This window comes from Heterodontus francisci, chromosome 7, assembly GCF_036365525.1.
Source record: "Heterodontus francisci isolate sHetFra1 chromosome 7, sHetFra1.hap1, whole genome shotgun sequence".
Classification (NCBI taxonomy): Eukaryota; Metazoa; Chordata; class Chondrichthyes; order Heterodontiformes; family Heterodontidae; genus Heterodontus; species Heterodontus francisci.
The window spans coordinates 16581275-16608335 of record NC_090377.1 but is presented as its reverse complement, the minus strand read 5'-3'; the positions used below and the strand labels follow the sequence as shown (position 1 = coordinate 16608335).

Here is a 27061-nt window from a genome sequence, read left to right as displayed (position 1 = left end):
AATTGGACCCCTGACATCAGGAAGTTCCTCACATGCAGATCAGCACCTGGCCAGTGGATGGAGCAGTGGAGCCAGAAGCCCTGGGAGCACTGAAGAGTTTATACCCTCGTTTGAAGGAGGAGTTCAGCACTCTATTCACGGGCTGGATAAGTGAGATGCGTTCCAGAGATGGAAACCAAATTATGAAAAAACCCTGCATGTTATTCAACTTTTGGTGGATTTTCAGGTCAGAGGTCCCACTACTATAAATAGATCTCACCTGGGGTGCTGAGGCAGGGCAATAACAATTGGGCTCAACTTCTCTGGATTGAGGGGGAGGTTGAAAATAGTGAAGGGGAGTGGGAGTGGGTGGACAGAAATGAATAAAAAAGGGCTTCGGGATGTTTTTCCACATGTGCTATAAAAATGCAAGTTGTTGTAAATAGATGCAAGTTGTTTTTGTATATAAATGCAAGTTGTAAATAAATGCAAGTTGTCGTAATAAATGCAAGTTGTAAATAAATGCAGTCATAAATAAATGCAAGTTGTTGTAATAAATGCAAGTTGTAAATAAATGCAGTTGTTGTAAATAAATGCAAGTTATAAATAAATGCAAGTTGTTGTAAATAAATGCAAGTTGTTGTAAATAAATGCAAGTTGTTGTAAATAAATGCATGCTGTTTTTGTAAATAAATGCAGTTGTTGTAAATAAATGCTAGTTGTAAATAAATGCAAATTGTTTTTGTATATAAATGCAAGTTGTAAAAAATGCAAGTTGTTTTTGTATATAAATGCAAGTTGTAAAAAATGCAAGTTGTAAATAAATGCAAGTTGTTTTTGTAAATAAATGCAAGTTGTAAATAAATGCAAATTGTTTTTGTATATAAATGCAAGTTGTAAAAAATGCAAGTTGTAAATAAATGCATGCCATTTTTGTAAATAAATGCAGTTGTAAATAAATGCAAATTGTTTTTGTATATAAATGCAAGTTGTAAAAAATGCAAGTTGTTTTTGTATATAAACGCAAGTTGTAAAAAATGCAAGTTGTAAATAAATGCAAGTTGTTTTTGTAAATAAATGCAAGTTGTAAGTAAATGCAAGTTGTTTTTGTATATAAATGCAGTTGTTGTAAGTAAATGCTGTTGTTGTAAACAAATGCAAGTATTTACTGTAGATAAATGGAAGTTGTTGTATATAATTGGAAGTCGATCTTACTGTAGCAGCCATCTAATAGCACATTCTTGTGAAATTTCTCAGCCCAGTGTTTCAAAACACGGTGAGCTCCTTTCAAGTAAATGAATTAGCAGCTTTCTCTTTAAAGAAAAAAGGAATGTCATACCAACACACCAGTTACCAATATAACTCAAGATGTTCATGCGGTCATTTTAATTCCCCTATTACTTTGTCTTTACCCTATTAGGAACTCTGTTCCCTAAATGCCATTGTGTAATCTGGTTTTTAAGATGCATTTTGAAAATCATATCAAGTGCCTTAAGGAATAGAGACCATTCAGTCCCTTGATCCTGTTCGACTATCAAGCCTGATCTGTATCCTAACTCCATCTCCTTGGTTCCATAATAGACCCTTGTGTAAAAAAATCTGTCAGTCTCAGTTTTTAAATTTTCCATTGACCCACACCCCCACAACCTCAACAGCTTTTTGGGGGAGTTCCAGCTTTCTACTATCCTTAGTGTGAGGAAGTGCTTCCTGAATCACCATTGAATGGCCTAGTTTTAAGGTTATGCCCTCTTGTTCTGGACACCCCTCCAACAAGAGGAAATAGCTTCTCCCCATCAAACTCCTTTAATCAGATCACCCCTTCATCTCTTATACTCAAGGGAACGTAAGCCTAGTCTATACAAACTGTATTCACGAAGAGTCACTAATCCGGCTGTAATGGATTATTGGCAGGCAGGGGTGTGGTGTCAAGTATCTCATTTACTTTGTTACTCATTAGCCATAAAAAAATCAATTTGAATGACAGAAGAACCATAGGGAAGACCACATCTTACTCCTTACCAGTCTCTCATTGGTCAATAACTAGTCCTTGAGAGGGTCCACAGTAGATTTATCAGAATGGTTCCAGGGATGAGGGATTTTAGCTACGAGGTTAGGTTGGAGAAGCTGGGATTGTTCTGCTTAGAGCAAAGGAGATTGAGGGGAGATTTGATAGAGGGGTACAAGATTATGGCAGGTTTAGATAAGGTAGACAAGGAAAAGCTGTTCCCATTAGCTGCTGGTACAAGGATTAGGGGACACAGATTGATGGTTTTGGGCAAGAGATGCAAGGCGGATGTGAGGATGAACTTTTTTACGCAGCCTGGAACTTGCTGCCCAAGAGGGTGGTGGAAGTGGAGACAATCAATGGATGGGCACTTGAAGGAAATAAACTTTCAGGGCTACGGGGATAGAGCAAGGGAATGGGCCTGATCGGATTGCTCTGCAGAGAGCTGGACTCAATGGGCCGAATGACCTCCTTCTGTGCTGTAAATGACTCGCTGACTCGACACCAGATGCTGATGTAAATTATCAGCTGAATAATTGGGATAAGAGAAGGTATTAGTTCAATGTTTCCCTTCCTGTCTGGCGGCAAAATGATGTCGGAAGTGTACCAATTCACTCCCAACCACGCTACAAAAGGTGACAATCCATGCCATGGTACCCTCGCATCTTTACAGACTGTCGCTGTTGCTGCACTACCCGTGAGCACTACTCAGTGGCAAAGTGAGGACTCGAATAATCAGGGAGTGGAAATTTCTCTTCAGCATTCACCCCATACCCCGTGCTCTGCAGCTCTGCAACTATCAATCAACAGCTGGCAGCACCTCCATTCATTGTGCAGGTCTCACCTTGTCCTGTTCCCCCTGTAGAATCTTGTCAGATTACACTCAGTAAGATTCATTGCTACCACTTGCGGTATTGATGGCAGTGATGTCCCGGAGAACTGCTATCCTTCAGGGGAGGTTAAGAACTTGTTAAAATATTATCTCCAGTTCTATCTGTTTTTTCACACACATAGTTCATCATTCGAAAAGGGGGAGGGTAAAGCTCGATGGGGTGCTCGTACTGAAGGTTGCAAATCTTGCTTCGAGACTAGTGGCTTCTGTAACTGTCCCTAAAGGTGGTTTAATATTATAGACAGCCCACGACTCGCAGAATATCAGGGAGGCACTAATTAATGACAGGTACTGTGGAACACTCTTAAAACACACATCGTTTAAATCAATGTCAAACTTCAATGGCAGTTAGAAACCCTCAGGTGAACTTCATCCGAATCAGCTATTATTGCCATTATACAAGATACGAAATCTGAATCTGCACAGAAGTGTTACCAGATGTGCCACGGAATAATTCAAGGGGGGAAAATGGAGAAGGAGATTCATCCACAAGACCTTAATTTGCATACAACGTGAACATATTAAATATGTTCTAATGCAGCTGTAACTTGACTCCTTTCTCAACTGTTCAATCAAAAGTGATTTGTCCCGCTCACCCACACGCCCCCCACCCCCCCACCCCGCCCCACTGTGGCTAAAAGTATTGCCTGGGGTAATACTACCGCTGTGTTAACTAGAAGCTCCCGAGGTTCAGTCTGCGGTCTGTGTTAGTTGATCTCAGCTGGGGTTATAGTAGGGGGGCTATAACTGGTCACTGCCTACCCCCTCCCCCGCCGATTATCTGCTTTGGTTGCCACTCCTGACTGTTCATGATCCAAATTTCACTCACCCACCATTCCCTGTGCATGCTGACTTTACACTGGCTCCCGGTCCAGCATCACCTCAATTTTATAATTCTAATCCTTGTTTTCAAGTCCTTTGAGTGCCTCGTCCCTCCCTATCTCTGTAATCTCCTCCAGGCCTACAACCCTCCGAGATATCTGCACGCCTCCAATTCTGGCTTCTTGTGCGTCCCCGATTTTCAACACTCCACCGTCTTCAGCTGCCTGGGCCCTAAGCTCTGGAATTCCCTCCCTAAACCTCTCCACCTCCCTACCTCTCTCTCCTCTTTTAAGACACTCCTTAAAACCTACCTCTTTGACCAGGCATTTAGTCATCTGACCTAATATCTCCTTATTTGGTTCAGTGTCAATTTTTGTCTGATAACTCTCCTGTGAAGCACCTTAGGACATTTTGCTGTGTTATAGGTGCAAGTTCACAGAATCACAGAATTGTTACAGCACAGAAGGAGGCCATTCGGCCCATCGTGTCAGCGCTGGCTCTTCGAAGGAGCAATTTACCTCGTGCAATTTACCCCACCTTCTCTCCTTAACCCTGCACACTCTTCTTTTTCAGATAATAATCCAATTCCCTCTTGAATACCTCACTTGAACCTGCCTCCACCACAATCTCAGGCAGTGCATTCCAGATCCTAACCACTCAATGCGTGAAAAAGTTTTTCCTCATGTCTTCATTGCTTCTTTTGCCAATTACTTTAAATCTGTGCCCTCTTGTTCGCAATCCTTCCACCAGTGGGAACAGTCTTTCCCTATCTCTGTCCAGATCCCTCATGATTTTGAACACCTCTATCAAATCTCCCCTTAACCTTCTCTTCTTGAAGGAAAACAGTCCCAATTTCTCCAATCTATCCACATAACTGAAGTTCCTCATCCCTGGAACCATTCTCGTGAATCTTTTCTGTACTCTCTCCAATGCCCTCGCATCTTTCCTAAAGTGTTGTGCCCAGAACTGGATGCAATACTCCAGCTGAGGCCGAACCAATGTTTTATACAAGTTTAGCATAACTTCCTTGCTTTTGCACTCTACACCCCTATCAAGAAAGTCTAGTATACTGTATACTTTATTAACTGCTCTCTCAACCTGTCATGCCAATTTCAGTGACTGATGCACATGTATACCCAGGTCCCTCTGCTCCTGCATCCCCTTTAGAATTGAACCCTTTATTTTGTACTGTCTCTCTGTATTCTTTCTACCAAAATGAATCACTTCACATTTCTCTGCACTAAATTTCATCTGCCACCTGTCTGCCCATTCCACCAACCTGCCGATATCCTTTTGAAGTTCTACACTATCCTCCTCATAGTTCACAATGTTTCCAAGTTTTGTATCATTTGCAAATTTTGAAATTGTGCCCTGTACACCAAAGTCTAGGCCATTAACATATATAAGGAAGAGCAAGGATCCTAACACCAATTCTACTACAAACCTTCATCCAGTCTGAAAAACATCCATTAACCACTACTCTCTGTTTCCTGACTCTCAGCCAATTTTGTATCCATGTTTCCACTGCCCTTGTTATTCCATGAGCTCTAACTTTGCTCACAAGTCTGGTGTGCGGCACTTTATCAAATGCTTTTGGATGTTACTGTTGCTACTGGGAAATGCGCTTGATGTCAAGTGAGAACACGGTACTTCCACAGTGACTTAAGCTGCCAACACTCATACAAGAGAATGAAGGAGAGAAACTGGACAATTTTCAGTCCTTGTGGAACCACACCCATCAGAAATCAACCCCTTCAGAAGAGAAGCACAGAATATTGACCAAAAAAGAAAGACTTTCATTTTTATAGTGCCTTTCACAACCTCAGCAAGTCCCAAAGTGAAGTACTATTTTGAAGTGTAGTCACTGTTGTAACGTACGATACACAGCGGCCAATTTTCATACAGCAAGGTTGCACAAACAGCATTGAGATCGTGACTAGAGAATTTGTTTTAGTGATGTTGGTTGAGGAATAAATATTGGCCAGGACACTGGGAAGAACTCCCATGAAAGTACTTAACACAGCGGTTATAGCAGAAGTTTGTCAAGAAAACAGGCAATGCCAAATGAGGATTTTTAACTCATCGGTTGAAGACATAGAGTCATAGGGTTTTACAGCACAGAAACAGGCCTTTTGGCCCAAAGCGCCTGTGGCCTAACCAGCGTTTTATACAGCTCTATCATAACCTCCCTGCTCTTATATTCTATGCCTCGGCTAATAAAGGCAAGTATCCCATATGCCTTCCTAACCACCTTATCTACCTGTGCTGCTGCCTTCAGTGATCTATGGACAAACACCCCAAGGTCCCTCTGTACTCCCTAGGGTCCTACCATCCATTTTATATTCCATTGCCTTGTTAGTCCTCCCAAAATGCATCACCTCACACTTCTCAGGATTAAACTCCATTTGCCACTGCTCTGCCCATCTTACAAGCCCATCTATATCGTCCTGTAATCTAAGGCTTTCCTCCTCACTATTTATGACATCACCAATTTTCGTGTCGTCTGTGAACTTACTGATCATACCTCCTATATTCACGTCTAAATCATTAATGTACACTACAAACAATAAGGGTCCCAGCACCGATCCCTGCGGTACACGACTTATATTAAAGGAAAGCTGTAATATTACAGACAGCTTTTACAAAGACTTTGTCGCAACTAAAAATGGCTGCCAGGATTTGCATTTGAAAACCTTGCACATTCCAAGTCATCAAAAGTGAAGACACATGTCTGATTAGCCTGTACCCAAAAGAATGGTTTGCCCTAGTGATTGAGCTACCTGAGATTGCTTTCATTAGCAAGGCATTCAAAGCCATCCTTGGAAATTAACATTGACAGGGTGAACCGCTCCAGGGGAAAACATTGACATCATGAGGCTGGAGAGATGGAAATTCCTAAATTTGAATCTCATTAGAAGGTACTAGAAAACACACTGAGACAGTCATGTGACCATCTGTTCATCTCTGTGAAAGCGGGAAGTTTCCTTTGGACAAGCAGACAAGCTAGAGACTCGATCTATGCAGAAGCCAAAAGGGCTCTCTCTTTCTCTCCCTCTCTCCAGAAGGACCACAAATTCAACAGGAAGACCACAAAAGTCACCAGTTACCACAGACCGTGTATTATTGTTATTTGCTCGGGACTCTAATCCAACACAAATCTACTCCTCATCACTCTGTAATCTTTTGGTGCATGTGTGATTCTCGTGTGTGGGCGTGCGGTGGGATACGGTGAGAACGCGGGTAAGTGGATCTGAGTCCACGAAAAGATCAGCCACGACCTTATTGAATGGCGGAGCAGGCTCGAGGGGCCGGACGGCCTACTCCTGCTCCTAGCTCTTATGATTATGATCTTATGAAGTGTAGCGTAATTTTATTATTTTTATTTAGTTCGGGTTTAGATTTTTAAGTACAATAAACTCACCTCTTGTTTAAAATCAAGAAAACCTGTCCGACTGGTTCTTTTAGGATCACAACAAAGGTAAAACACTCACTGTGGCGGTAAGCACATCCACTGTTTAAAAAGGAATAAATCCTGTTGCGGTCAAATAAGAGGAAGGACAAGAGGGGAGCCTTGTGACCCCTCCCGACCTGATCGTAACAAGTTTAACTAGTGTGTGTGTAATCATGAATGCATGAGCGTAATAGTGAATGTGCCTATGTTTATGAGTCAGTCATACGGATTGTGTGCACTTAAGCAGAGACAATAATAGCACAATTGACATCTGGTGAACAATAAACTGAACTCTCAGAGGCCTCATCACCTAGAATTGTGCAGTCATTTGGCCTGGTGGCTTATTTTTGTTGGAAACTGGTGCCCATCAAAAAGAATTTGCTTGTTCATCCTAGCACATAGGTCAATGGTCCACTTTTGACTCACTCACCAGCAAGTGTTCCCAAATTAGGTACAGCATGGGTTAATGCTGGACTCAGCTGTTGGGGCTCAGCCTCACAACAGCATAGCCCATCCCCGCTACACCAGGGATGACGTTTCCACATCTTACACCTGACAGGTTTGTGGCTTAGAGAAAAACTAAATTTAGCAGTAATCAGTGGAAAATTATAGGCAGTTTGAATTGTGTTGATGCTGCGCCAAACTCATTTTGCATTGAATCCTTCCAGCTGGCAGCAAGAGAGAGGTGACCTTTTTTTTCATTAAGCCAAGCTGGATTTCAATCCAGGTCCTAACAGTGACCAGAAAACTGTGACTCAGTTGGTAACACTCTTGCTTCTGAGCCATAAGGTTGTGGATTCAATGCCGACTCCTGAAACTGAGCAGAAAATTTAGGCTGACAGACCCAATACCATTGCTGAGGGAGTGCTGCACTGTTGGAGGTGCCATCTTTTGGATGAGACGTTAAACCAAGGCCCCGTCTGCCCTCTCACGTGGATGTAAAAGATCCCATGGAACTATTCTGTCGAGCAGTATTCATCCCTTAACTGGTGTCACCGAAACTGGCTTTCTTGTCATTATCTCATTGCTGTTTGTGGGAGCTTGCTGTGCCGCGTTTCCTACATTCCAACAGTGACTACACTTCAAAAGTACTTAATTTTTCTACACTGCGAGTTGCTGTAATTTGGAATGCCCTGCCTGAAAGGGCAGTGGAAGCAGATTCAATATTAACTTTCAAAAAGGGAGTTGGATAAATACTTGAAGGGGAAAGATTTGTAGGGCAATGGGGAAAGAGCAGGGGAGCTTGCATAATTGGATAGCTCTTTCAAAGCCTCAGTACATGCACAGTTGGACAAATGGACTTCTTCGGTGCTGTATCCTTCTATGATTGGTTGTAAAGCGTTTTGGGACAACTTGAAGTCGTGAAACGCGCCATAAAACTGCAACACAGTCGTTCTTCCTCTCATTCTTTATTCTCATCCTTCTAGCTTTCTCCCTCCAGTTCCTAACTGCTTTGACCTGTATCGTTCTACCATGCCCCAGTTACATTACACGCTTTGTGTTCATGGGACACAACTGACCAATTGTGCAGCATCATACCATTGATTCCGGGGAGATGCAAAGCTTAACTCTGGCAATGAGACCACCGGCATGGACAGAGTGGATAGTCAGAAGCTTTTTTCCAGGGTGGAAGAGTCAATTAAGGTGAGAGGGGCAAAGTTTAGAGGGGATGTGCGAGGCAAGTTTTTTTTACACAGAGGGTGGTGAGTGCCTGGAACTTGCTGCCGGGGGAGGTGGTGGAAGCAGGTACAATAGCGACGTTTAAGAGGCATCTTGACAAATACATGAATAGGATGGGAATAGAGGGATACGGTCTCCGGAAGTGCAGAAGGTTTTAGTTTAGGCAGGCATCAAGATCGGCGCAGGCTTGGAGGGCCGAATGACCTGTTCCTGTGCTGTATTGTTCTTTGGATGAGGAGGTCCTCCAAAGCAAGGGGCAGCTCAAGCTTCCTTCCAAACTCTCAATGGTGAAATTCAAACCCAGTCCATGGATAGCCTGCTGAAATTCCCTGCAACGTCTAATCATGTGGCAGGAGTCAACTATCCTGCCAATCTCTTGTAATGGGATAACGCAAAAGCAGTCAACTTCTCCAAAAATTGCTATGAGGTGAAGGGCCAGTTCATTTACTTTTGACAGAGTTGGATGAAATAGGAATGTTGGTTCAGGTGAGAACTCTCAGTGCTGTGGGATCTTTAACGTCCCACCTGAAGACGTTAAGACTAGACCTGATCTGAAGGTTGGCACTCATGCCGATGCAGCTTTCCTTCCATACCACATTAGAATGTCAGCTAAGAATATGTCAAGTCCTGGGTCCAGGCCTGAGCCCACAGCCTCCTGACCCAAGGAGAGACTGCTATCAACAGAACCACGCTGATGGTCTAAACAAATAGAAGTTAGCATAGACTTTATGAGTGGTTACAGCATCCATTGTTCATGTTAAACCATCTTTTGTAAAATAATAATTTATAGTCTCATACCTTGAGCAATTTGCCACCTCAATCTTGGCTCCTTCACATACGTGACCTCCGCAGCGTGGAGCGGGGCTGTCACATGACCTGGAGCGGCACATGCACGATCCCGTGGCTTCTTTGTCTGCATGCTCGCACAGTTGCCATGGAGACCAAGGCCCAAATTCACCATCCACCGTGAGGTTTCTCACCTACATCAAAGAATCCCAATAGTTAGATGGACCAAATATACTTCAAAAGATAAAGCATCAAATAAGAAGTTGACAGACATGGCACAATATTGTGAATTTTTGCATTTCTTAGGGAGATAAGGCCTCCACCCATTAAAATATCCTCCCCTCCTCACCCATTCCTTCGTCTTGCCAGACAACACATCAATGGTGCTTGAAAGGACGGAGAGGCAGCCTACTCTGAAGGCCTCTCTGAAAGCGGCTGACGAGTTGTATTTGCCTATAGCCCAGCTGTGGAACAACAATAACTTGCATTTATATAGCGACTTTAAAGTGGTAAAATGTCCCAAGGCGTAATTAGGCAAAAACTGACACCAAGCCACGTAAGGAGATATTAGAACAGGTGGCCAAACAGTTGGTCAAAGACAGAGGGGTGAATTTTTAGGCCCCGATTTGGGTGGGCACGGAGAGGGGCAGGTGCGGAATTTCACACCGCCAGCCAGCTTGCTGGTTTTGTGGCTCAATCCCATCCCTAGGTCAATTTCCTGGCAGCGGGATTGGGGGAAGGGGGGAGGGTTGGTGTGCGGTGTGTGGTGGCAGGGCTTTCCGCCTGCAAGCAATGGGTAGTCAATTGACCTCGGTAGCCTATTAAGACCTATTGTCAGAGAAGTCGTGGAACATTGTAGCAGTTTGCAGGCGGCCTCCTGGCAGTATACCATGAGGCTAACACTCCAGGCAGACATTGAGGCCCTCACTGCCTACCTGGCAACCGCAGGCCGCCCAGTAGAGGGGATTCTCCCCCTTCTCCCCCCACCCCTCCCCTCCACTACAGTGGCCCAGCTGATCAGTCCATCTTTTATTTTAAATTTAAAAAGTTGGAGACAGAAGGGCCTCCATCTTGGGACGCTCTCTCCCTCACATGCCTTGAAAGGCCTGCTTCTGCTTCTTCAGTGCTGGAGGGCCTCCCCTTGGCCCTTCAGCTTCGAGAGCCAGCCCACCGTCCTTAATTGGACAGTGAGCCCACCCTCTGGCCATGAATTGGCCAATTCAGGGAAAGTCACAGCTGAGTGATTGTTCCCCACATAGTGCAGGCTCTTGACCCCCTTTTGAGTCTGACGCAGGGTCCTGAAACCCGCAATGAAAATCCTGCCCGTCGGTTTTAAGGAGTATCTTTAAAGGAGGAGAAAGAGGTGGAGCGGTTTAGGGAGGGAATTACGAGCTTACGGCCTAAACAGCTGATGGCACGCCCAACAATGATGAGACAAAGTAAATCGGGGATACACAAGAGACCAGAGTTGGAAGATCGCAGAGGTCTCGGAGGGTTGTAGTGCCAGAGGAGCATACAGAAGGATAAGAATTTTAAATTCGAGGTGCTGTTGGACTGGGAGCCAATGTAGGTCAGTGAGCACAGGAGTGATGGCTGGGTGGGAATTGGTGCGAATTAGCATATGAACAGCCAAGAGAACTGAGACAAGTTCGCGTCTTGGCATCTGAAGACACTATCAGTGACCAGCACCAACTCATGAGCCTAACCATTGCTTTATTTAGCCAATCACACCATCATATTTGTCGAATAATTGCAGCATCCAATGTGTTTCTCCTCTCCCCACAGGGAAGCTCAAAGCAGTTTCTTTGCAATTACTGCTTTCTTTGTCAATTGTATGTTGGGAAGAGATTTGAGGGCAAGTGTCAGGATTTTGCACGCTTCTGAATTTTTTAAAAACCATTTCATCAGCTAAATTTTTTAAGAGCGTGTTCGCAAATTCATAAGTTTCACTGAAAAAGGACGCGAGTGAGTAACCCAACCATCTGCTATAATTAACAGCTCGCGCGTGGCATTAAAGGATTTTTTAAAATTCAGTCAATAGAACACATTAACATGCAAATGTGAGGTTTTTTTTAAGAAGTTGACATTAACAAGTGACTAATACCACAACAGCCAGTATATATTTCTTGTGGCTTGGTGGGTTGCATTCTTGCCTCTCAGTCATAAGGTTGTAGGTTCAAGGCCCACTCCAGAGATTTGAGTACAAAATCTAGGCTGACACTCCACTGCAGTACTGAGGGAGTACTGCACTGTCAGAGGTGCTGTCTTTTGAATGAGAAGTTAAATTGAAGCCCTCAACTTCTCTCTCTGGTGGAAGTGAAAGAGCCCGCAGCCCTATTTCTAAGAAGGGCAAGGCAGTAAACCCTGGCTGATATTTATCGCACAAACAACGGCGAGCAGACTATCCGGTCGTTTATCTCTTTGTTGCTTGTGGAAGCTTCTTGTGTGCAAATTAGCAGCAATACGTCGTACTTTAGAACAGTGACTACACTTCAAAATGGCTTAATTGACTGTCAAATGCTTTGGGATATCCTGAGGTGATGAAAGACTCTATTTTTCATATTTAAATACAGCCTGAATGCTCTCTTCCAATTGCTGTCCTTGAATTCCGTACACTGGACATGTAGCAATGGTTACTGGACAAGAAAAGCCTAAGAATCATTAGGCAGGGGCTGGCAGGGAATTACAATCATAGAATCTTACAGCACAGAAGGAGGCCATTCAGTCCATTGTGCCTGTACTGGCTCTTTGGTAAAGTTATCCAATTAGACTCACTCCCCTCCTCTTTACCCATAGCCCTGCAAATTTTCCCCTTCAAGTATTTATCCAATTCCCTTTTGAAAATTACTATTGAATCTGATTCCACCTTCCCTTCAGGCAGTGCATTCCAGATCATAACAACTCATTGCCTAAAAATGCTTCTCCTCATCTCCCCCTCTGGTTCCTCTAACAAATATCTGAAATCTGTCCCCTTGGTTACCAATCCTTCTGCCAGTGGATACAGTCTCTGCTTATTTACTCTGTCAAAACCCCTCATAATTTTGAACGCCTCTATTAAGTCTCCCCGAGCCTTCTTTGCTATCCAATGCCGGCTCCTCAAGTGAAGTCCCTCATCTCTAGTGCATCTCTTCCGCACCCTCTCTCTCAGGTCCTGACAATGTTTGGATAAAAAGACAGCAAAAAGTGATCAAATAGACATAACGGGAATTATTTTAGATGCCTTCAACTGGACACATACCGGGCACTCTGTGATGTTCTGGTTCCACAGGCTCATGTTGGAACTATCTTCGATGGTGGTGCATCGCTTCTGCCTCAGGTCCCAGCCACAGTAGGGATCCCTCACTCCCAGACAAGATCTGCCAATCAGATGCAGCCATGAGTAATTAACCAAAAAGAAAACAAATTTCATTACAGAAATAAAACGCTCCCTTCGCAGAAAAAACCTCTGAAGAGGTCCTGGTCCAGAGATCTGTTAAATGCTTCCTAACATAAATGGTGTAAAGACGAATGTGTTCCTCCTTGGCAAGACCTAAACTTGAAACAAAGGACCTAAAACACAGGGCAGCACCTTGACGACAAAAGGTAGCTGACCAGTAATAACGAGCACAATAAAAGAAAAAAGAGCTGGACCAATCCGGAATAAAACCTTATGGAGAGTCTGACAATTTTGGAAACTTAACCTTTTCTTTTCTGTGGATTTTTGAGAATAGGAATAGTATGGACTGCCTGGACAGATGATGCAGGAGCTGCAGTATCAATCTTACCGGGTTTGCTACCTTTTAGTCAATACAATTACTCGTTGAAAATCTTTCTTGTCCCTCTTCCTTTCAGCACCCTTCTCATCTGCCACTGAAGGTCCTCTGCAGCCCATGCACACTGCCCATCTAAAATACCTGTTTAATACCTGCTTTAACACTCTATATCCTGCTCACCTATCCCACTTCCATGCTCTCTCAGTTACATTGGCTCCCAATCCAACTCTCTAGATTAAAAAAAAATTTCATCCTTGTTTTCAAATCCCTCTATGGGCTCGCCCCTCCCTCTCTATCTCTGTAATCTCCTCCGATAACTCTGCACGCTTCTCATTTTGGCCTATTGCGCATCCCCGATTTTGATCACTCCACCATTTGCACCCGTGCCTCCACACCCCTAAGCTCTGGAATTCCATCCCTAAACCGCTCCGCCTCTCTGTCCTCCCTTAGGACGCTTCTGAAATCCTAACTCTTTGACCAAGCTTTTGCTCATCTGTCCTGATATGCTTGGTAATTGTTCCTGTGGCGTGCCTTGGGATTTTTACTATGTTAAGGTCACTATATAAATGCATGCTGTTGTTGCTTTCAGGTTTTGTTGAACCGTCCGCTGGGCCGCTGACAAAAACTGGAGATCTCTAGCAACACCGCACATCAAGGTGACTCGGTGCTGAGCTCAGCCAGGACATTAATACCTTCCCTCTGTGACAGTGGTGATTCAGTGGGTAGCACTCCCGCCTCAGAGTCAGACGTTCATGGGGTCATACCCCACCCTGAGACTTGAGCACAAAATACAGGCTGACACTCCCAGTCCAGTATCGAGGGAATGCTGCACTGTCAGTGATGCTGTCTTTCAGAGGAGACGTTAAACAGAGGCCCCTTGTCTCACCTCTTAAAGGCTCCTAAAACACTATTTGGAAGAGGGAATAAGGCCGAGCAGGAAGTCTCATGCAGCTTCTTCTAATCCCAATTTGACCAGAAAGGAAGCAGTCACTGCCTGATGTGACAAAATTATTTATCCGCTCCCCTCCTCCCCCCCATTCTCCCACCTTTCCTACTGTTTAGACAAAGCACACAGTGAATATCAGACAATTCATTGCTGCAGGGCAGCCAATTCCATTTGGTGTCTGAACAGACTTCGCACTAACACCAAATGATGAAAGAAAGAACAAAGAGAGGTGACGAAGGCATGAGAGGGAGAGGTAACCAGGATACGGAACAGATAGGAGACAGGATAATGACAGAACAGAAATAAGATGGTGTGGAACACGCAAGGTGAACAAGTATAAAGTGAGCCAAACGATTAAATCTCATTTTAAAAGAGAACGTGTAGGTGTAAATCATTCTTACTGCTCTAAATAAATTTACAGGACATGCTATTTTTTCCTCTTCACTCATATTCTCACTGACACACTGGCAATCAGCCAGTAAAAAGGAGTCCCATTTATGTTAAACTTTATCACTACTCCAAGAAACATCTCAAATTGATTCACTTTGTATTAGTGGTGGGCGGGAAGACTGGGAGTGATATTTAGTTGTGCCTTGATTTTTTTGGAAAGGGCTCAACGGATCAGCTAGTCAATTCGTTTCCACCTTTTCGTAAGTGGCAACAGCCCATACTCAGACTACAACGGCTGGATTCAAACTCATGTCCTACTGGATATTACAGATATATAAGTATCATCACCTCATTCCATGACAATATGAAAGGCACAATTCAGCATAGCGGCGCCTCATCAGACCCCTTTCCTATCCTGAGTGGCGTGAAACAGGGCTGTGTTCTCGCACCTACACTGTTTGGGATTTTCTTCTCCCTGCTGTTCTCACATGCGTTCAAGTCTTCAGAAGAAGGAATTTTCCTCCACACAAGATCAGGAGGCAGGTTGTTCAACCTTGCCCGTCTAAGAGAAAAGTACGGAAAGTCCTCATCAGGGAACTCCTCTGCTGACGATGCTGCTTTGACATCTCACACTGAAGAGTGTCTGCAGAGTCTCATCGACAGGTTTGCAGCTGCCTGCAACGAATTTGGCCTAACCATCAGCCTCAAGAAAATGAACATCATGGGACAGGACGTCAAAAATGCTCCATCCATCAATATCGGTGACCACGCTCTGGAAGTGGTTCAAGGGTTCACCTACCTAGGCTCAACTATCACCAGTAACCTGTCTCTCGATGCAGATATCAACAAACGCATGGGAAAGGCTTCCACTGTTATGTCCAGACTGGCCAAGAGAGTGTGGGAAAATGGCGCACTGACACGGAACACAAAAGTCCGAGTGTATCAAGCCTGTGTCCTCAGTACCTTGCTCTATGGCAGCGAGGCCTGGACAATGTATGTCAGCCAAGAGCGACGTCTCAATTCATTCCATCTTCGCTGCCTCCAGAGAATCCTTGGCATCAGGTGGCAGGACTATATCTCCAACACAGAAGTCCTCGAGGCGGCCAACATCCCCAGCATATACACCCTACTGAGTCAGCGGCGCTTGAGATGGCTTGGCCATGTGAGCCGCATGGAAGATGGCAGGATTCCCAAGGACACATTGTACAGTGAGCTCGCCACTGGTATCAGACCCACGGGCTGTCCATGTGTCCGCTTTAAAGACGGCTGCAAACGCGACATGAAGTCCTGTAACATTGATCACAAGTCGTGGGAGTCAGTTGCCAGCGATTGCCAGAGCTGGTGGGCAGCCATAAAGGCGGGGCTAAAGTGTGGCGAGTCGAAGAGATTTCGCAGTTGGCAGGAAAAAAGACAGAAGTGCAAGGGGAGAGCCAGCTGTGTAACAGCCCCGACAAACAATTTTTTCTGCAGCACCCGTGTAAGAGCCTGTCACTCTAGAATTGGCCTTTATAGCCACTCCAGGCACTGCTCCACAAACCACTGACCACCTCCAGGCGCTTACCCATTGTCCCTCGAGACAAGGAGGCCAAGGAAAAAGAAGAAGAAGAAGATCAGGCCAAACAGTGAGTTGCCCCTATCAACCATTCCATCCACAGGAGGAGGTGAGATCAGGTTAGGCACTTTTAAAAAATTCTCTCATGGACTGTGGGTGTCGATGGCAAGGTCAGCATTTGTGGCCCATCCTTAATTGCCTTTGACAACCGAATGGCTTGCTAGGCTATTTCAGAGGGCAGTTAAGAGTCAACCACATTGCTGTGGGTCTGGAGTCACATGTAGGCCAGACCAGGCAAGGATGACAGATTTCCTTCCCTGAAGGACATCAGTGAAGCAGATGGGTTTGCACGACAATCAATTATAGTTTCATGGCATCACTACTGAGACTGGCTTTCAATTCCAAATTTTTATTAATTAATTGAATCGATTAATTAGTTGAATTAAATTCCGCTGTCGTGCTGGGATTTGACCCAAGACAATAGCACGGGCCTCTGGATTACTAGTTCAATGACATGACCACTACGTCACCACATTCCCCTTAGGGGGCACCATCTTATGTTTACCAGAGACCAGTTAATTATTGCTTGGGAACCGCTGATGTGCCCTCCTTGATTCGAAAGGACTCGCTAGGTATGGGCAGTGAGGGCCAGTTGACACACCCTTGTTCATCCATCCAAAAATAGATCCTAAAGGCTGTTCACCCACAGCATTCACCTGCATTGCTTAATTAATTCTACTGGTATGGTTTACTGTGAAGCAGCATTCCAAATGATCTGGGAGCAAGGAAATGCGAAAGGACAGGCAAAATATTATGCTCCCCAAACCCCTCCCCTTCTTGCTCCCCCCCCCCCGCCCCCCCCACAAAATACAACAAACAAGAATTAGCACTGAGGAGATTTACTCGAATGACACCAAGGATGAGGGACTTCAACTATGTGCAGGGATTTGAGAAGCTGGGATTGTCCCCCTTAGAACAGAGAAAGTTCAGGAGAAATTTCATAGAGACGGTCAAAATTATCTGGGGTTTTGACAGATTAAATGAGGAAAAGTTGGAAGGTTGGTAACCAGAAAATTCAGATTGAAGATAACTGGAAAAAGAACCACAGGGGAATGTGGAATGCAAGGCCTGAAAGGGCGGTGGAAGCAGATTCAACATTCAGAAGAGAATTGGATAAATACTTGGTCAGAAATAATCTGCAGGGCCATGGAGGAAAGATCTAATTGGATAGCTCTTTCGAAGAGCTGGCACAGGCATGATGGGCTGAATGGCCTCCTTCTGTGTTGTATGATTCGAGGATTTAGTGGAGGACTGTGGCATACTCTCATTGGAATGGAGAAACAAAATGGTGAACTTGGAGTAGAGCATAACTGAGGATCCGAAATGGTTAAGCATTGGTGACTGAACGCCAACCATTAACCTGACACCCATCAAGAGACGCTCACGAACCTAGCCTGCATCTGGCATGGTTTCCGAGGCAACGGAGATACCTGTTTACCAACGGGACCCATAACAAACCAGGAATGAAGTGTGAGACATGGAGGGTTGATAGGAGCTTATCGCAATGCCAGCAAATGTCAGCCATGCATACAAGTCATCTCTACCCACTTCCATTGCCAGGAGACAAGGCGGTTTTGACAGCCAGCTCTGACTGCTGTTATCACGCAAAGCAATCTGAGAGTCATCTTACAGCATGCAAGAGCACTCTGGAAAAATTGAAACCATCACAAATCAACTTGACGCGCCTTCACGCTGTCTACTGCAGTGTTGTCTCCAGATATTGTCACTAATATGCAACAGCAAAAACAAAAATAAAAAAAAAATTACATTTAAGCCACTGCACTTTAATGTTGTGCCAACATATCTCTTGTGTGACAGTCTTCATTCATCACTTCAAATTGTTCCCACCACTACCATCATCGGTGACAAGCCTGCGACAGTTGCTTCACAGCTCAAACTGCTCTCATAGCTCAGATCTGAAGGACGGGATCTATAATTGTGCTGCTCAAGTGGACGCAATGTACAAACTTTACACACCCTCCCTCACTGTTTAATAAAATCTCAGGGGATAACGCTCCATTGGTTTCATCTTTCCTTTGTAGCTGATTTGTTTAGCGTTGTCAAAACAACACAAAAAAAACCCCCCAAGATGTCGGATGCAAATTCAGCAACGGTGGATGCTCCGTCGCCTAGGCAACCAAGCCAGGCCGAAACTCCCCATTCATAGAAAACTGCCCCTTCTAAAGATGTCGACTCTTGGTAAATCATGCGTTTCCACGGGCACTGTTGGCACTGTTTGGCAGTTTGCCCAAGTGGCATTCCTTCACGGGTGCACCCAGACAGTTGAGGCTGCACTCCTGTCTTTTGTCTGGTGACACACATTGGAGCTGCAGGCATGTGACATCAGGCAAGAAAAGAATAAAGCGCTCGTACATAAGCCTGAAGTGACACTCAAAGACTCATAAAATATGGAAAAGCCGGTGCACAGAGGGCTGCTGTGGTTTGTGGATTTACGCCCTCTTCATGAAACGCCACCTTCAGCAGAAGAAGGGAGGATAAAAGACAATCTGCCAATGCCCCCCACCTCCCCTTTAAATCATGTACATACAAATGTACTTCCATTTCCCTGAACTCTTGTTCTATAATTCTCTAATGTGGATCTAGTACGCTTCTGTTTGTTCTACTTATCTCCATGGAAGTGATCAGACAAACATGCACACAGCCAAGTTGAATTGCTATGCAATCGTATATGCTAGAGTTAAATCAGTAGGTACTCAGCAATATTTTCCACTCCTCCCTTGGTCAGACAAATTATATTATTATTGTACTGTAACTTTTATGATTCTGGATCATCAAACTAGAGGTCACAAGTTCAAATCTGACTGCTGCCAAGTTGTGAAATTGAATTCATTAACTTAGTAATGTGTGGGCTGGCACTCAAAGCCTGGGCACAAAAGTTCACCGATTGTCATAAAATACCAACATGGTTTACTCACGATCATTAAAAAACCAGAACCTGCCACTTCTACCTGACTTGGCCTATGCGTGACTCCAGTCCAGTCCATGCATAGCAGATGCATGGGAACACCACCACCTTCAACTTCCCCTCCAAGTCACACGCCATCCTGACTTGTAACTATATCACCATTCCTTCACTGTGTTGGGTCAAAATCCTGCAACTCCCTTCCTAACAGCACTGTTGGTGTAACCTACACCACACAGACTGCAGCGGTTCAAGAAGGCAGCTCACCACCACCTTCTCAAGGCCTATTAGGGATGGGCAATAAATACTGGCAGAGCCAGCGACGCTCACATCCCATGAACGAATAAAACAAAATACAGTTGACTCTTAAAGACTCGGAAGTAGCTTAGCAAGCAGCTTGGCTGTACAAACAAATCGCGAATGGGAAACCCTCACCAAACAGGAGAGTTAGCACAATGCCCTCACTGTGGGTAGTCACGTGGGTTTGCCACTGGTTGGCAAGTGGGGTCACCGTGGGTTGGCGAGCAATGATGCACAAGAGGTTAGATTTGGAGGAAGGTAGAGTACCCGGAGGGTTGTAGGGTTGGTTGAGGTTACCGAGATTTGGGGGAGGGGGTGGGGGGGGGGGGGGTGGCGAGGCCACAGAAGGATTTGAACACATGGATGAGAATTTTAAACTTGAGGCGTTACCAGATCTGCAGCCAATGGGGCATTTGTTGGTTTGTGTGGTGCAGAGATGGAGACAATAACTCTCCAATAAGGGAAGTTGTGCGATTTGGGGAAAAAATTCCCTTTTTGGCCTGACTTCCAACATAGGAAGAAAGAGAGAGAGGGAAAAAAAAGGTTCTAGAATGTTCAGGCTTCTTACTGACTCCAGAGAGAACTAGAAACTGAATTCAAATGAGCCCAATCAAAAAGGGGTATTGGACTTTGACAAGTAATTTCCAGGGAAAATATAATTTAATTTGGACTGTCAAAAAGTGAAGTTTTAATTGAAGATAATCATATTATTTAAGGCACAAGGCAGTTAGGAAGGAAGTCATTTCTCCTGGTATTTTGAAAGTTTATGATTCCATAGGTAGTGCAATGTACACTAGACATCTGTTTTCTGACAGTGTTGTATTTAGCAGAGGAACAGACTAGCTGACTGAATAAGGAGTTGGATAACAGGTAATTATCCACAGCTGTAGCTACCGTTTCCTCACACCCAAAATATTCAAATGTCTGGACAACCAAAAGACTTCTCCAGCTTTCCAAATTGAAACTTTTCTACTCCATTCTTACTGCCGTCCCAATCCCCAATCTTCTTCACTTCTCCCTTCTCGATACTGATTTGCATTGTTGGGTGTATCCAACAGACAAAGCCCAGTTGTCCAATTGCCCAATGGCATGATCTTCTGGGCAGGAGTGTCATTACTCCAGCTCAGCTCCAGCCTGTCTTTACCTGACATTCCCACACATTCTGCCCGGGAGTCGCCAGATGACTCTTAGCCGGTGACAATCCTTCTGGATTTGATTTGCCTTCTCTCCAGCGCAGTGCTGAATTGTGGCATTCCTGCTTTCCATCTTTTGGATGAGACACTAAATTGTGGATGTAAAAGATCGCATGTCACTACTTTGAAGAAGAGCAGGGGAGGCTCCTGGCCGATATTTATCCTTCAACCAACATCTCAAAGACAGGTTATCTAATCATTACCACATTGCTGATGTGGGAGCTTGCTGTGCACCAATTCACAGAACCACAGAATTGTTACAGCGTAGAAGGAGGCCATTCGGCCCATCATGTCCACACAGGCTCTCTGAAAGAGCAATTCCCTCAGTTCCATTCCCCTGCCTTCTCCCCATAATCCTGCACAATCTTCCTTTTCATAAAACTGTCTAATTCCCTTTTGAATGTTTCAATTGAACCTGCCTCCACCACATTCTCAGGCAATGCATTCCAGACCTTAACCACTCACTGTGTGAAAAAGTTTTTCCTCAGGTCACTTTTGCTTCTCTTACCAAGTACTTTAAATTTGTGCGTTCTTGTTCTCAATATTTTTATGAGTGAGAACAGTTTTTCTCTATCTACTCTGTCCAGATCCCTCATGATTTTGAATACCTCTATTGAATCACCTCTCAGCCTTCTCTTCTCCAAGGAAAGTCCTAACTTCTCCAATCTATCTCCATAACTGAAATTCCTCATCCCTGGAACCATTCTCGTGAATATTTTCTGCACTCTCTCCAATGCCCTCACATCTTTCCTGAAGTTTGGCACCCAGAATTGGACGCAATACTCCAACTGAGGCCGAACTAATGTCTTATACAGGTTCAACATAACTTCCTTGCTCTTGTGCTCTATGCCCCTATTAATAAAGCCGCGGATACTGTATGCTTTATTCATCGCGCTCTCAACCTATCCTGCCACCTTCAATGACTTATGCACATATACACCCAGGTCCCTCTGCTCCTGCACCCCCTTTAGAATTGTACCCTTTATTCTATATTGACTCTCCAAGTTCTTCCTACCAAAATGAATCAATTCACATTTTTTGGTATTGAACTTCATCTGCCATCTGTCTGCCCATTCCACCAACTTGTCTATGTCCTTTTGAAGTTCTACACTATCCTCCTGACAGTTCACAATGCTTCCAAGTTTCATATCATCTGCAAACTTTGAAATTGTGCACTGTACACCAAGGTCTAGGACATTAATATAGATCAGGAAAAGCAAGTGTCCCAACACTGATCCCTGGGGAACACCACTACAAACCTTCCTCCAGCCCAAAAAACATCCATTAACCAATACTCTTTGTTTCTTGTCACTCAGCAATTTCGCACCCATGTTGCGATCGTCCCTTTCATTCCATGAGCTACAAGTTTGCTCACAAGTCTGTTGTGTGGCACTGTATCAAATGCCTTTTGAAAGTCCATGTACACATCAACTGCATTACCCATATCAACCCTCTCTGTTACCTTCTCAAAAAACTCCCTCAAGTTAGTCAAACATGATTTTCCCTTAAGTAATACATGCTGGCCTTCCTTAATTAACTCAGATTTGTCCATGTGATTATTGATTTTGTCCCCAATTATATTTTCTAAAAGTTTTCCCACCATCGAAGTTAAACTGACTGGCCTGTAGTTGCTGGGTTATCTTTACACCCTTTTTTGAACAAGGGTGTAACATTTGCAATTCTCCAATCCTCTGGCACCACCCCTGAGTCTAAGGAAGACTGAAAAATTATGGCCAGTGCCTCTGCGATTTCCACCCTCACTTCCCTCAGTATCCTTGGATGCATCCCATCCGGCCCGGTGCATTATCCACTTTAAGTACAGACAGCTTATCGAATACTTCTTCTTTATCAATTCGAAACCCCTCTAGTGACTTACCTCTTCTTTCAACATTGCCTGGGTTGCATCTGCTTCCTTGCTAAAGACAAGGTATTCATTTAATACCTCAGCTATGCCCTCTACCTCCATGTGTAAATCCCCTTTCTGGTCCCTAATCGGCCCCACTCCTCCTTTTACCACCCTTTTACTATTTATATGTTTATAGAAAACTTTGGGAATTCCTTTAATGCTAGCTGCCAGTCTCTTTTCGTGCTTTCTCTTTGCATCTCTTATTTGCTTTTTCACTTCCCCTCTGGACTGTCTATAGTCAGCCTGGTTCTTAATAGTATTTTCTACCTGGCATCTGTCATAAGCACACTTTTTCTTCTTTAACTTAATCTCTACTTCTTTTGTCATCCAGGGAGCTCTGGATTTGTTTGCCTTACTTTTCCCTTTCGAGGGAACAGACCTTGACTGTGCCCGAACTATCTCTTCTTTGAAGGTAGCCCATTCTTCATCTACCAGTTTTCTTGCCAGCTTTTGACTCCAACTTATTTGCCCCAGCTCCATTCTGACCCCATTGAAGTTGGCCTTCCCCCAGTTAATTATTCTTACTCTGGATTGCTCTTGGTCCTTTTCCATAGTCAGCCTAAAGCTTATGATACAATGATCACTGTCCCCTAAATGCTCTCCTACTGATACTTGATCCACTTGACCTAGTTCATTCCCAAGAACCAGGTCCAGCAGTGCCTCCTTTCTCATTGGACTAGCAATATACTGTTGCAGAAAATTTTCCTGAACACACTCTAGGAACTCTTGCCCCTCACTGTCCTTTACGCTATTATCCTAGTCTATGTTGGGATAATTAAAGTCCCCCATTATAACATTTGTCGACCGCATTTCCGACATTATAACAGAAACTACACTTGAAAATGGATTTCATTGTAAAGCACTTTGAGATGTCCTGTAGTCATGAAAGGCACTATATTCATCAAAGTCTTTTTATTACTGCTTCCTGTCTGGGATCAATGAGCTCGTCACTGACCTGGGATGAGGGGAAGAATCAAACCTGGGAGCTTGCAGCCTGTACAACCTAGTGGTATATCAGGCAGGATGTTTATAAATTGAGCCAGCGAGAGAAACTGTACCTACACAATGACTGCATTTATGTATTTATACAGCACGGTCCATGCAGCAAAATGTACTAAGGCACTTCACAGGACTGTGATCAGACAGAAACTGATAAAGCCATGTAAAGAGACATTAGGGAGACTGCGTCAAAGAGGTAGGTTTTAAGGAAAGCCTTCAAGGAGGAGAGGGAGGTAGAGACATAGAAAGGTTTAGGGAGAGAATTCCGGAGTTTAGGATCTCTGCACAAAAAGGAGGCCAAATCTAACACGGCCAATTAACACCCTATCAGTCTACTCCAGATCATCAGCAAAGTGATGGAAGGGGTGATCAACAGTGCTATCAAGCGGCACTTGCTCTGCGATAACCTGCTCAGTTTGTGTTCTGCCCGGACCACTCAGCTCCTGACCCCATCACAGCCTTGGTCCAAACATGGACAAAAGAGCCGAACTCAAGAGGTGAGGAGGGAATGACTGCCCTTGACATCAAGGCAGCATTTGACCGAGTATGGCATCAAGGAGCCCTAGCAAAACTGGAGTCAATGGAAATCAGGGGGAAAACTCTCCACTGGTTGGAGTCATAACTAGCACAAAGGAAGATGGTTGTGGTTGTTGCAGATCAATCATCTTAGACCCAGGACATCACTGCAGGAGTTCTTCAGGGTAGTATCCTAGGCCCAACCATCCTCAGCTGCTCCATCAATGACCTACCCTCCATCATAAGGTCAGAAGTGGGGATGTTCGCTGATAATTGCACAATGTTCAACACCATTCGCAATTCCTCTGATGCTGAAGCAGCCCATGTCCAGACGCAGCAAAACCTGCGTAACATCCGTTCTTGGGCTGATAAGTGTCAAGTAACATATGTGCCACACAAGTGCCAGGTAATCACCATCTCAATCAAAAGAGAATCTAACCACCTCCCCTTGACATTCAATGGCATTACAATCACTGAATCCCCCACTATCAACATCCTGGAGGTCACCAAGGACCAGAAACTGAACTGGACCAGCCACATAAATGCTGTGGCTACAAGAGCAGGTCACAGACTGGGAAATCTGTAGCGAGTAACTCCTGTCCATCATATACAAGACACAAGTCAGGACAGTGATGGAATACTCTCCACTTGCCTGGATGAGTGCAGCTCCAACAACACTCAAGAAGCTCAACACCATCCAGAGCAAATCAACCCGCTTGACTGGCACCCCATCCACCTTCCAAATTCGCGATCTCTACCACCTAGAAGGACAAGGGCAGCAGATGCATGGGAACACCACCACTTGCAAGTTCCCCTCCAAGCCACACACCATCCTGACTTGGAACTATATCTCCGTTCCTTCACTGTCACTGGGTCAAAATCCAAGAAGTCCCTTCCTAACAGCACTGTGGGTGTACCTACACCTCAAGGACTGCAGTGGTTCAAGAAGGCAGCTCACCACCACCTTCTCAAGGGCAATTAGGGATGAGCAATAAATGCTGGCCTAGCCAGCAACACACACATCCGCCGAACGACTAGAAAAATCGAGCCAACTGAAGGCACAGCCACCAATGCTGTGGTGAAGGAAGTTGGGGATACGAACATAGGCCAGAATTTTATGTTCCACGGGCTGGTGGTGAGGTGACGGGGTGGGGGGGGGACGTAAAATGGAGTGGGAAGCTTGGGAGCCCCTGCCACTCCTGGCAAAGCCCCAAAAACATACCCATTCTCCGAGGATCCCTGACATCTTCAGTCTTCAGCTGTTGCAGTCTCAGCAGTGGGACTAAGAGCTGCCGGCCCACTGATTGGCCAGCAGCTCCATTATGCGGGAGTTCCTGCCTCAGTGAGGTAGAAGTCCCGCCTAAGACCAATTAAGGGCTTGGGGACCTTGTTTGCAAAACTCAAAACACAGTGTCCAACATTAGATGGGATTCCGCGATTGGACAACATTGGCTAAATAATCCTCAGTGTGCTAAGAATTACGTTGACAACCAATTTAAGATTGTCAGTAGGGCTCACAGTGTGGTGCATTTGCTTGTACTGCAAGCTACATATATTAATACACAGGGCCCTGTTCATAGCATACAGAAAGAACATGAAGCATTCTGCCTGTTTCAGCTAAACAAAGTAAGTGACAGCCATTCGCTGGTTCATTCCTCAGGGCAATGCCTTGACCAATCAGAGTCAAGCTGTCTGGTTTAAATTTCAAACAAAGCTTGTCAGTTAACTGTCAATCACCGTAAACTGGTGCATTCATCATGGCAACACCTGTACCAATCAGAGTTCACTTACCAACCAATCGGCACTCTCTTCTCATACACTATAAAGTCGCTGTTTTCCCTTATATTGGTATTATTGCGGACTGTCCTGATGAGTGTAAGACGAAAAGCTTCGACAACATGTCTCTATTTTCAGCAATTGTTAAGTTCTGTACTACTAAAAGACTATTTGTTTACTAATCTCTTGTGTGAGACCGTATCGAAAGCTTTCTGAAAATCCGAATACACCACATCCACTGGTTCCCCCTTATCTATTCTACTAGCTACATCCTTAAAAAACTCTTAACAGGTTTGTCAAACTTGGTTTCCCTTTCACAAATCCATGTTGACTCTGCCAAATCCTACCATTATTTTCTAAGTGTCCAGTTATCACATTCTTCAAAATAGATTCTAGCATTTTCCCAACAAGAGATGCACAAGAGGCCACGACTGGAGAAACTAAGGGCTGGATTGCGTTGTCCTGCTGGGAGCCGCGCCACCACACCACTGCGATTATGTGACAGGCGGCCACTTAACATATTGATGGCGGCCGCCCCGCGCCCCTCCCCCCACCTGATCACGAGGCAGAGTTGACCCCTTCTGCCCCACCCTCCCATCTACATTAAAAATGCAGCGGTGACCCTTCCCCCTCCTGGGTGGTGCCAACTTCTCCTGGATGGGAAAGTGAAGATGCGTGAGTGCCGCCGATCAGGAACGAATGGGAAGATCGCGGCCGATGAAATGGTAATGTATGCAGATAGCTATTTTAAGTATTTAAACCAGGGTCCCATCGCAGAGCGGCAGAAGGGCCGCCTCGGATCTTCTCCGCCGCCAGGAAGATCGGCCCAGCAATCCCGGCGTTGGGTTTCGTGGTGACCGCTGCCACTCCAATTCTCCGGGCACCCCCCCCCCCACCACATCATGAAATCCGATGTCAGGCTGGGAACAAAATTTGGCCCGCAGAGTTCTCAGAGGGTTGTAGAGCTGGGGGAGGTTAGCGAGATATCTAAGGGACGTAAAAACTGATATGCCAAATGGCATAGGGGAGCTATTTGAGAGGCTTTTACTGACGTTGCTTCAGGTGTCAGTCTTGGCACAGTTGAGCTCTCGCATCCCTGCGGCGGTAGCTCGTGAGCTACTCCAGAACCTTGC

At 44.8% G+C, this 27061-nt stretch overlaps 1 protein-coding gene across 2 annotated transcripts in view; it reads right to left on the bottom strand.

Moving 5' to 3' along the window:
* sema5ba (sema domain, seven thrombospondin repeats (type 1 and type 1-like), transmembrane domain (TM) and short cytoplasmic domain, (semaphorin) 5Ba) overlaps positions 1-27061 on the bottom strand; it is a 340802-nt gene that overhangs the window by 69099 nt on the left and 244642 nt on the right. For both annotated transcript variants that reach the window (XM_068034843.1, XM_068034844.1), the window contains exons 13-14: positions 12854-12971; positions 9628-9809 (exon numbers count right to left, since the gene is read on the bottom strand). In XM_068034843.1, the coding sequence (XP_067890944.1) occupies positions 9628-9809; positions 12854-12971 (300 nt within the window). The remainder of the gene's footprint in view (positions 1-9627; positions 9810-12853; positions 12972-27061) is intronic.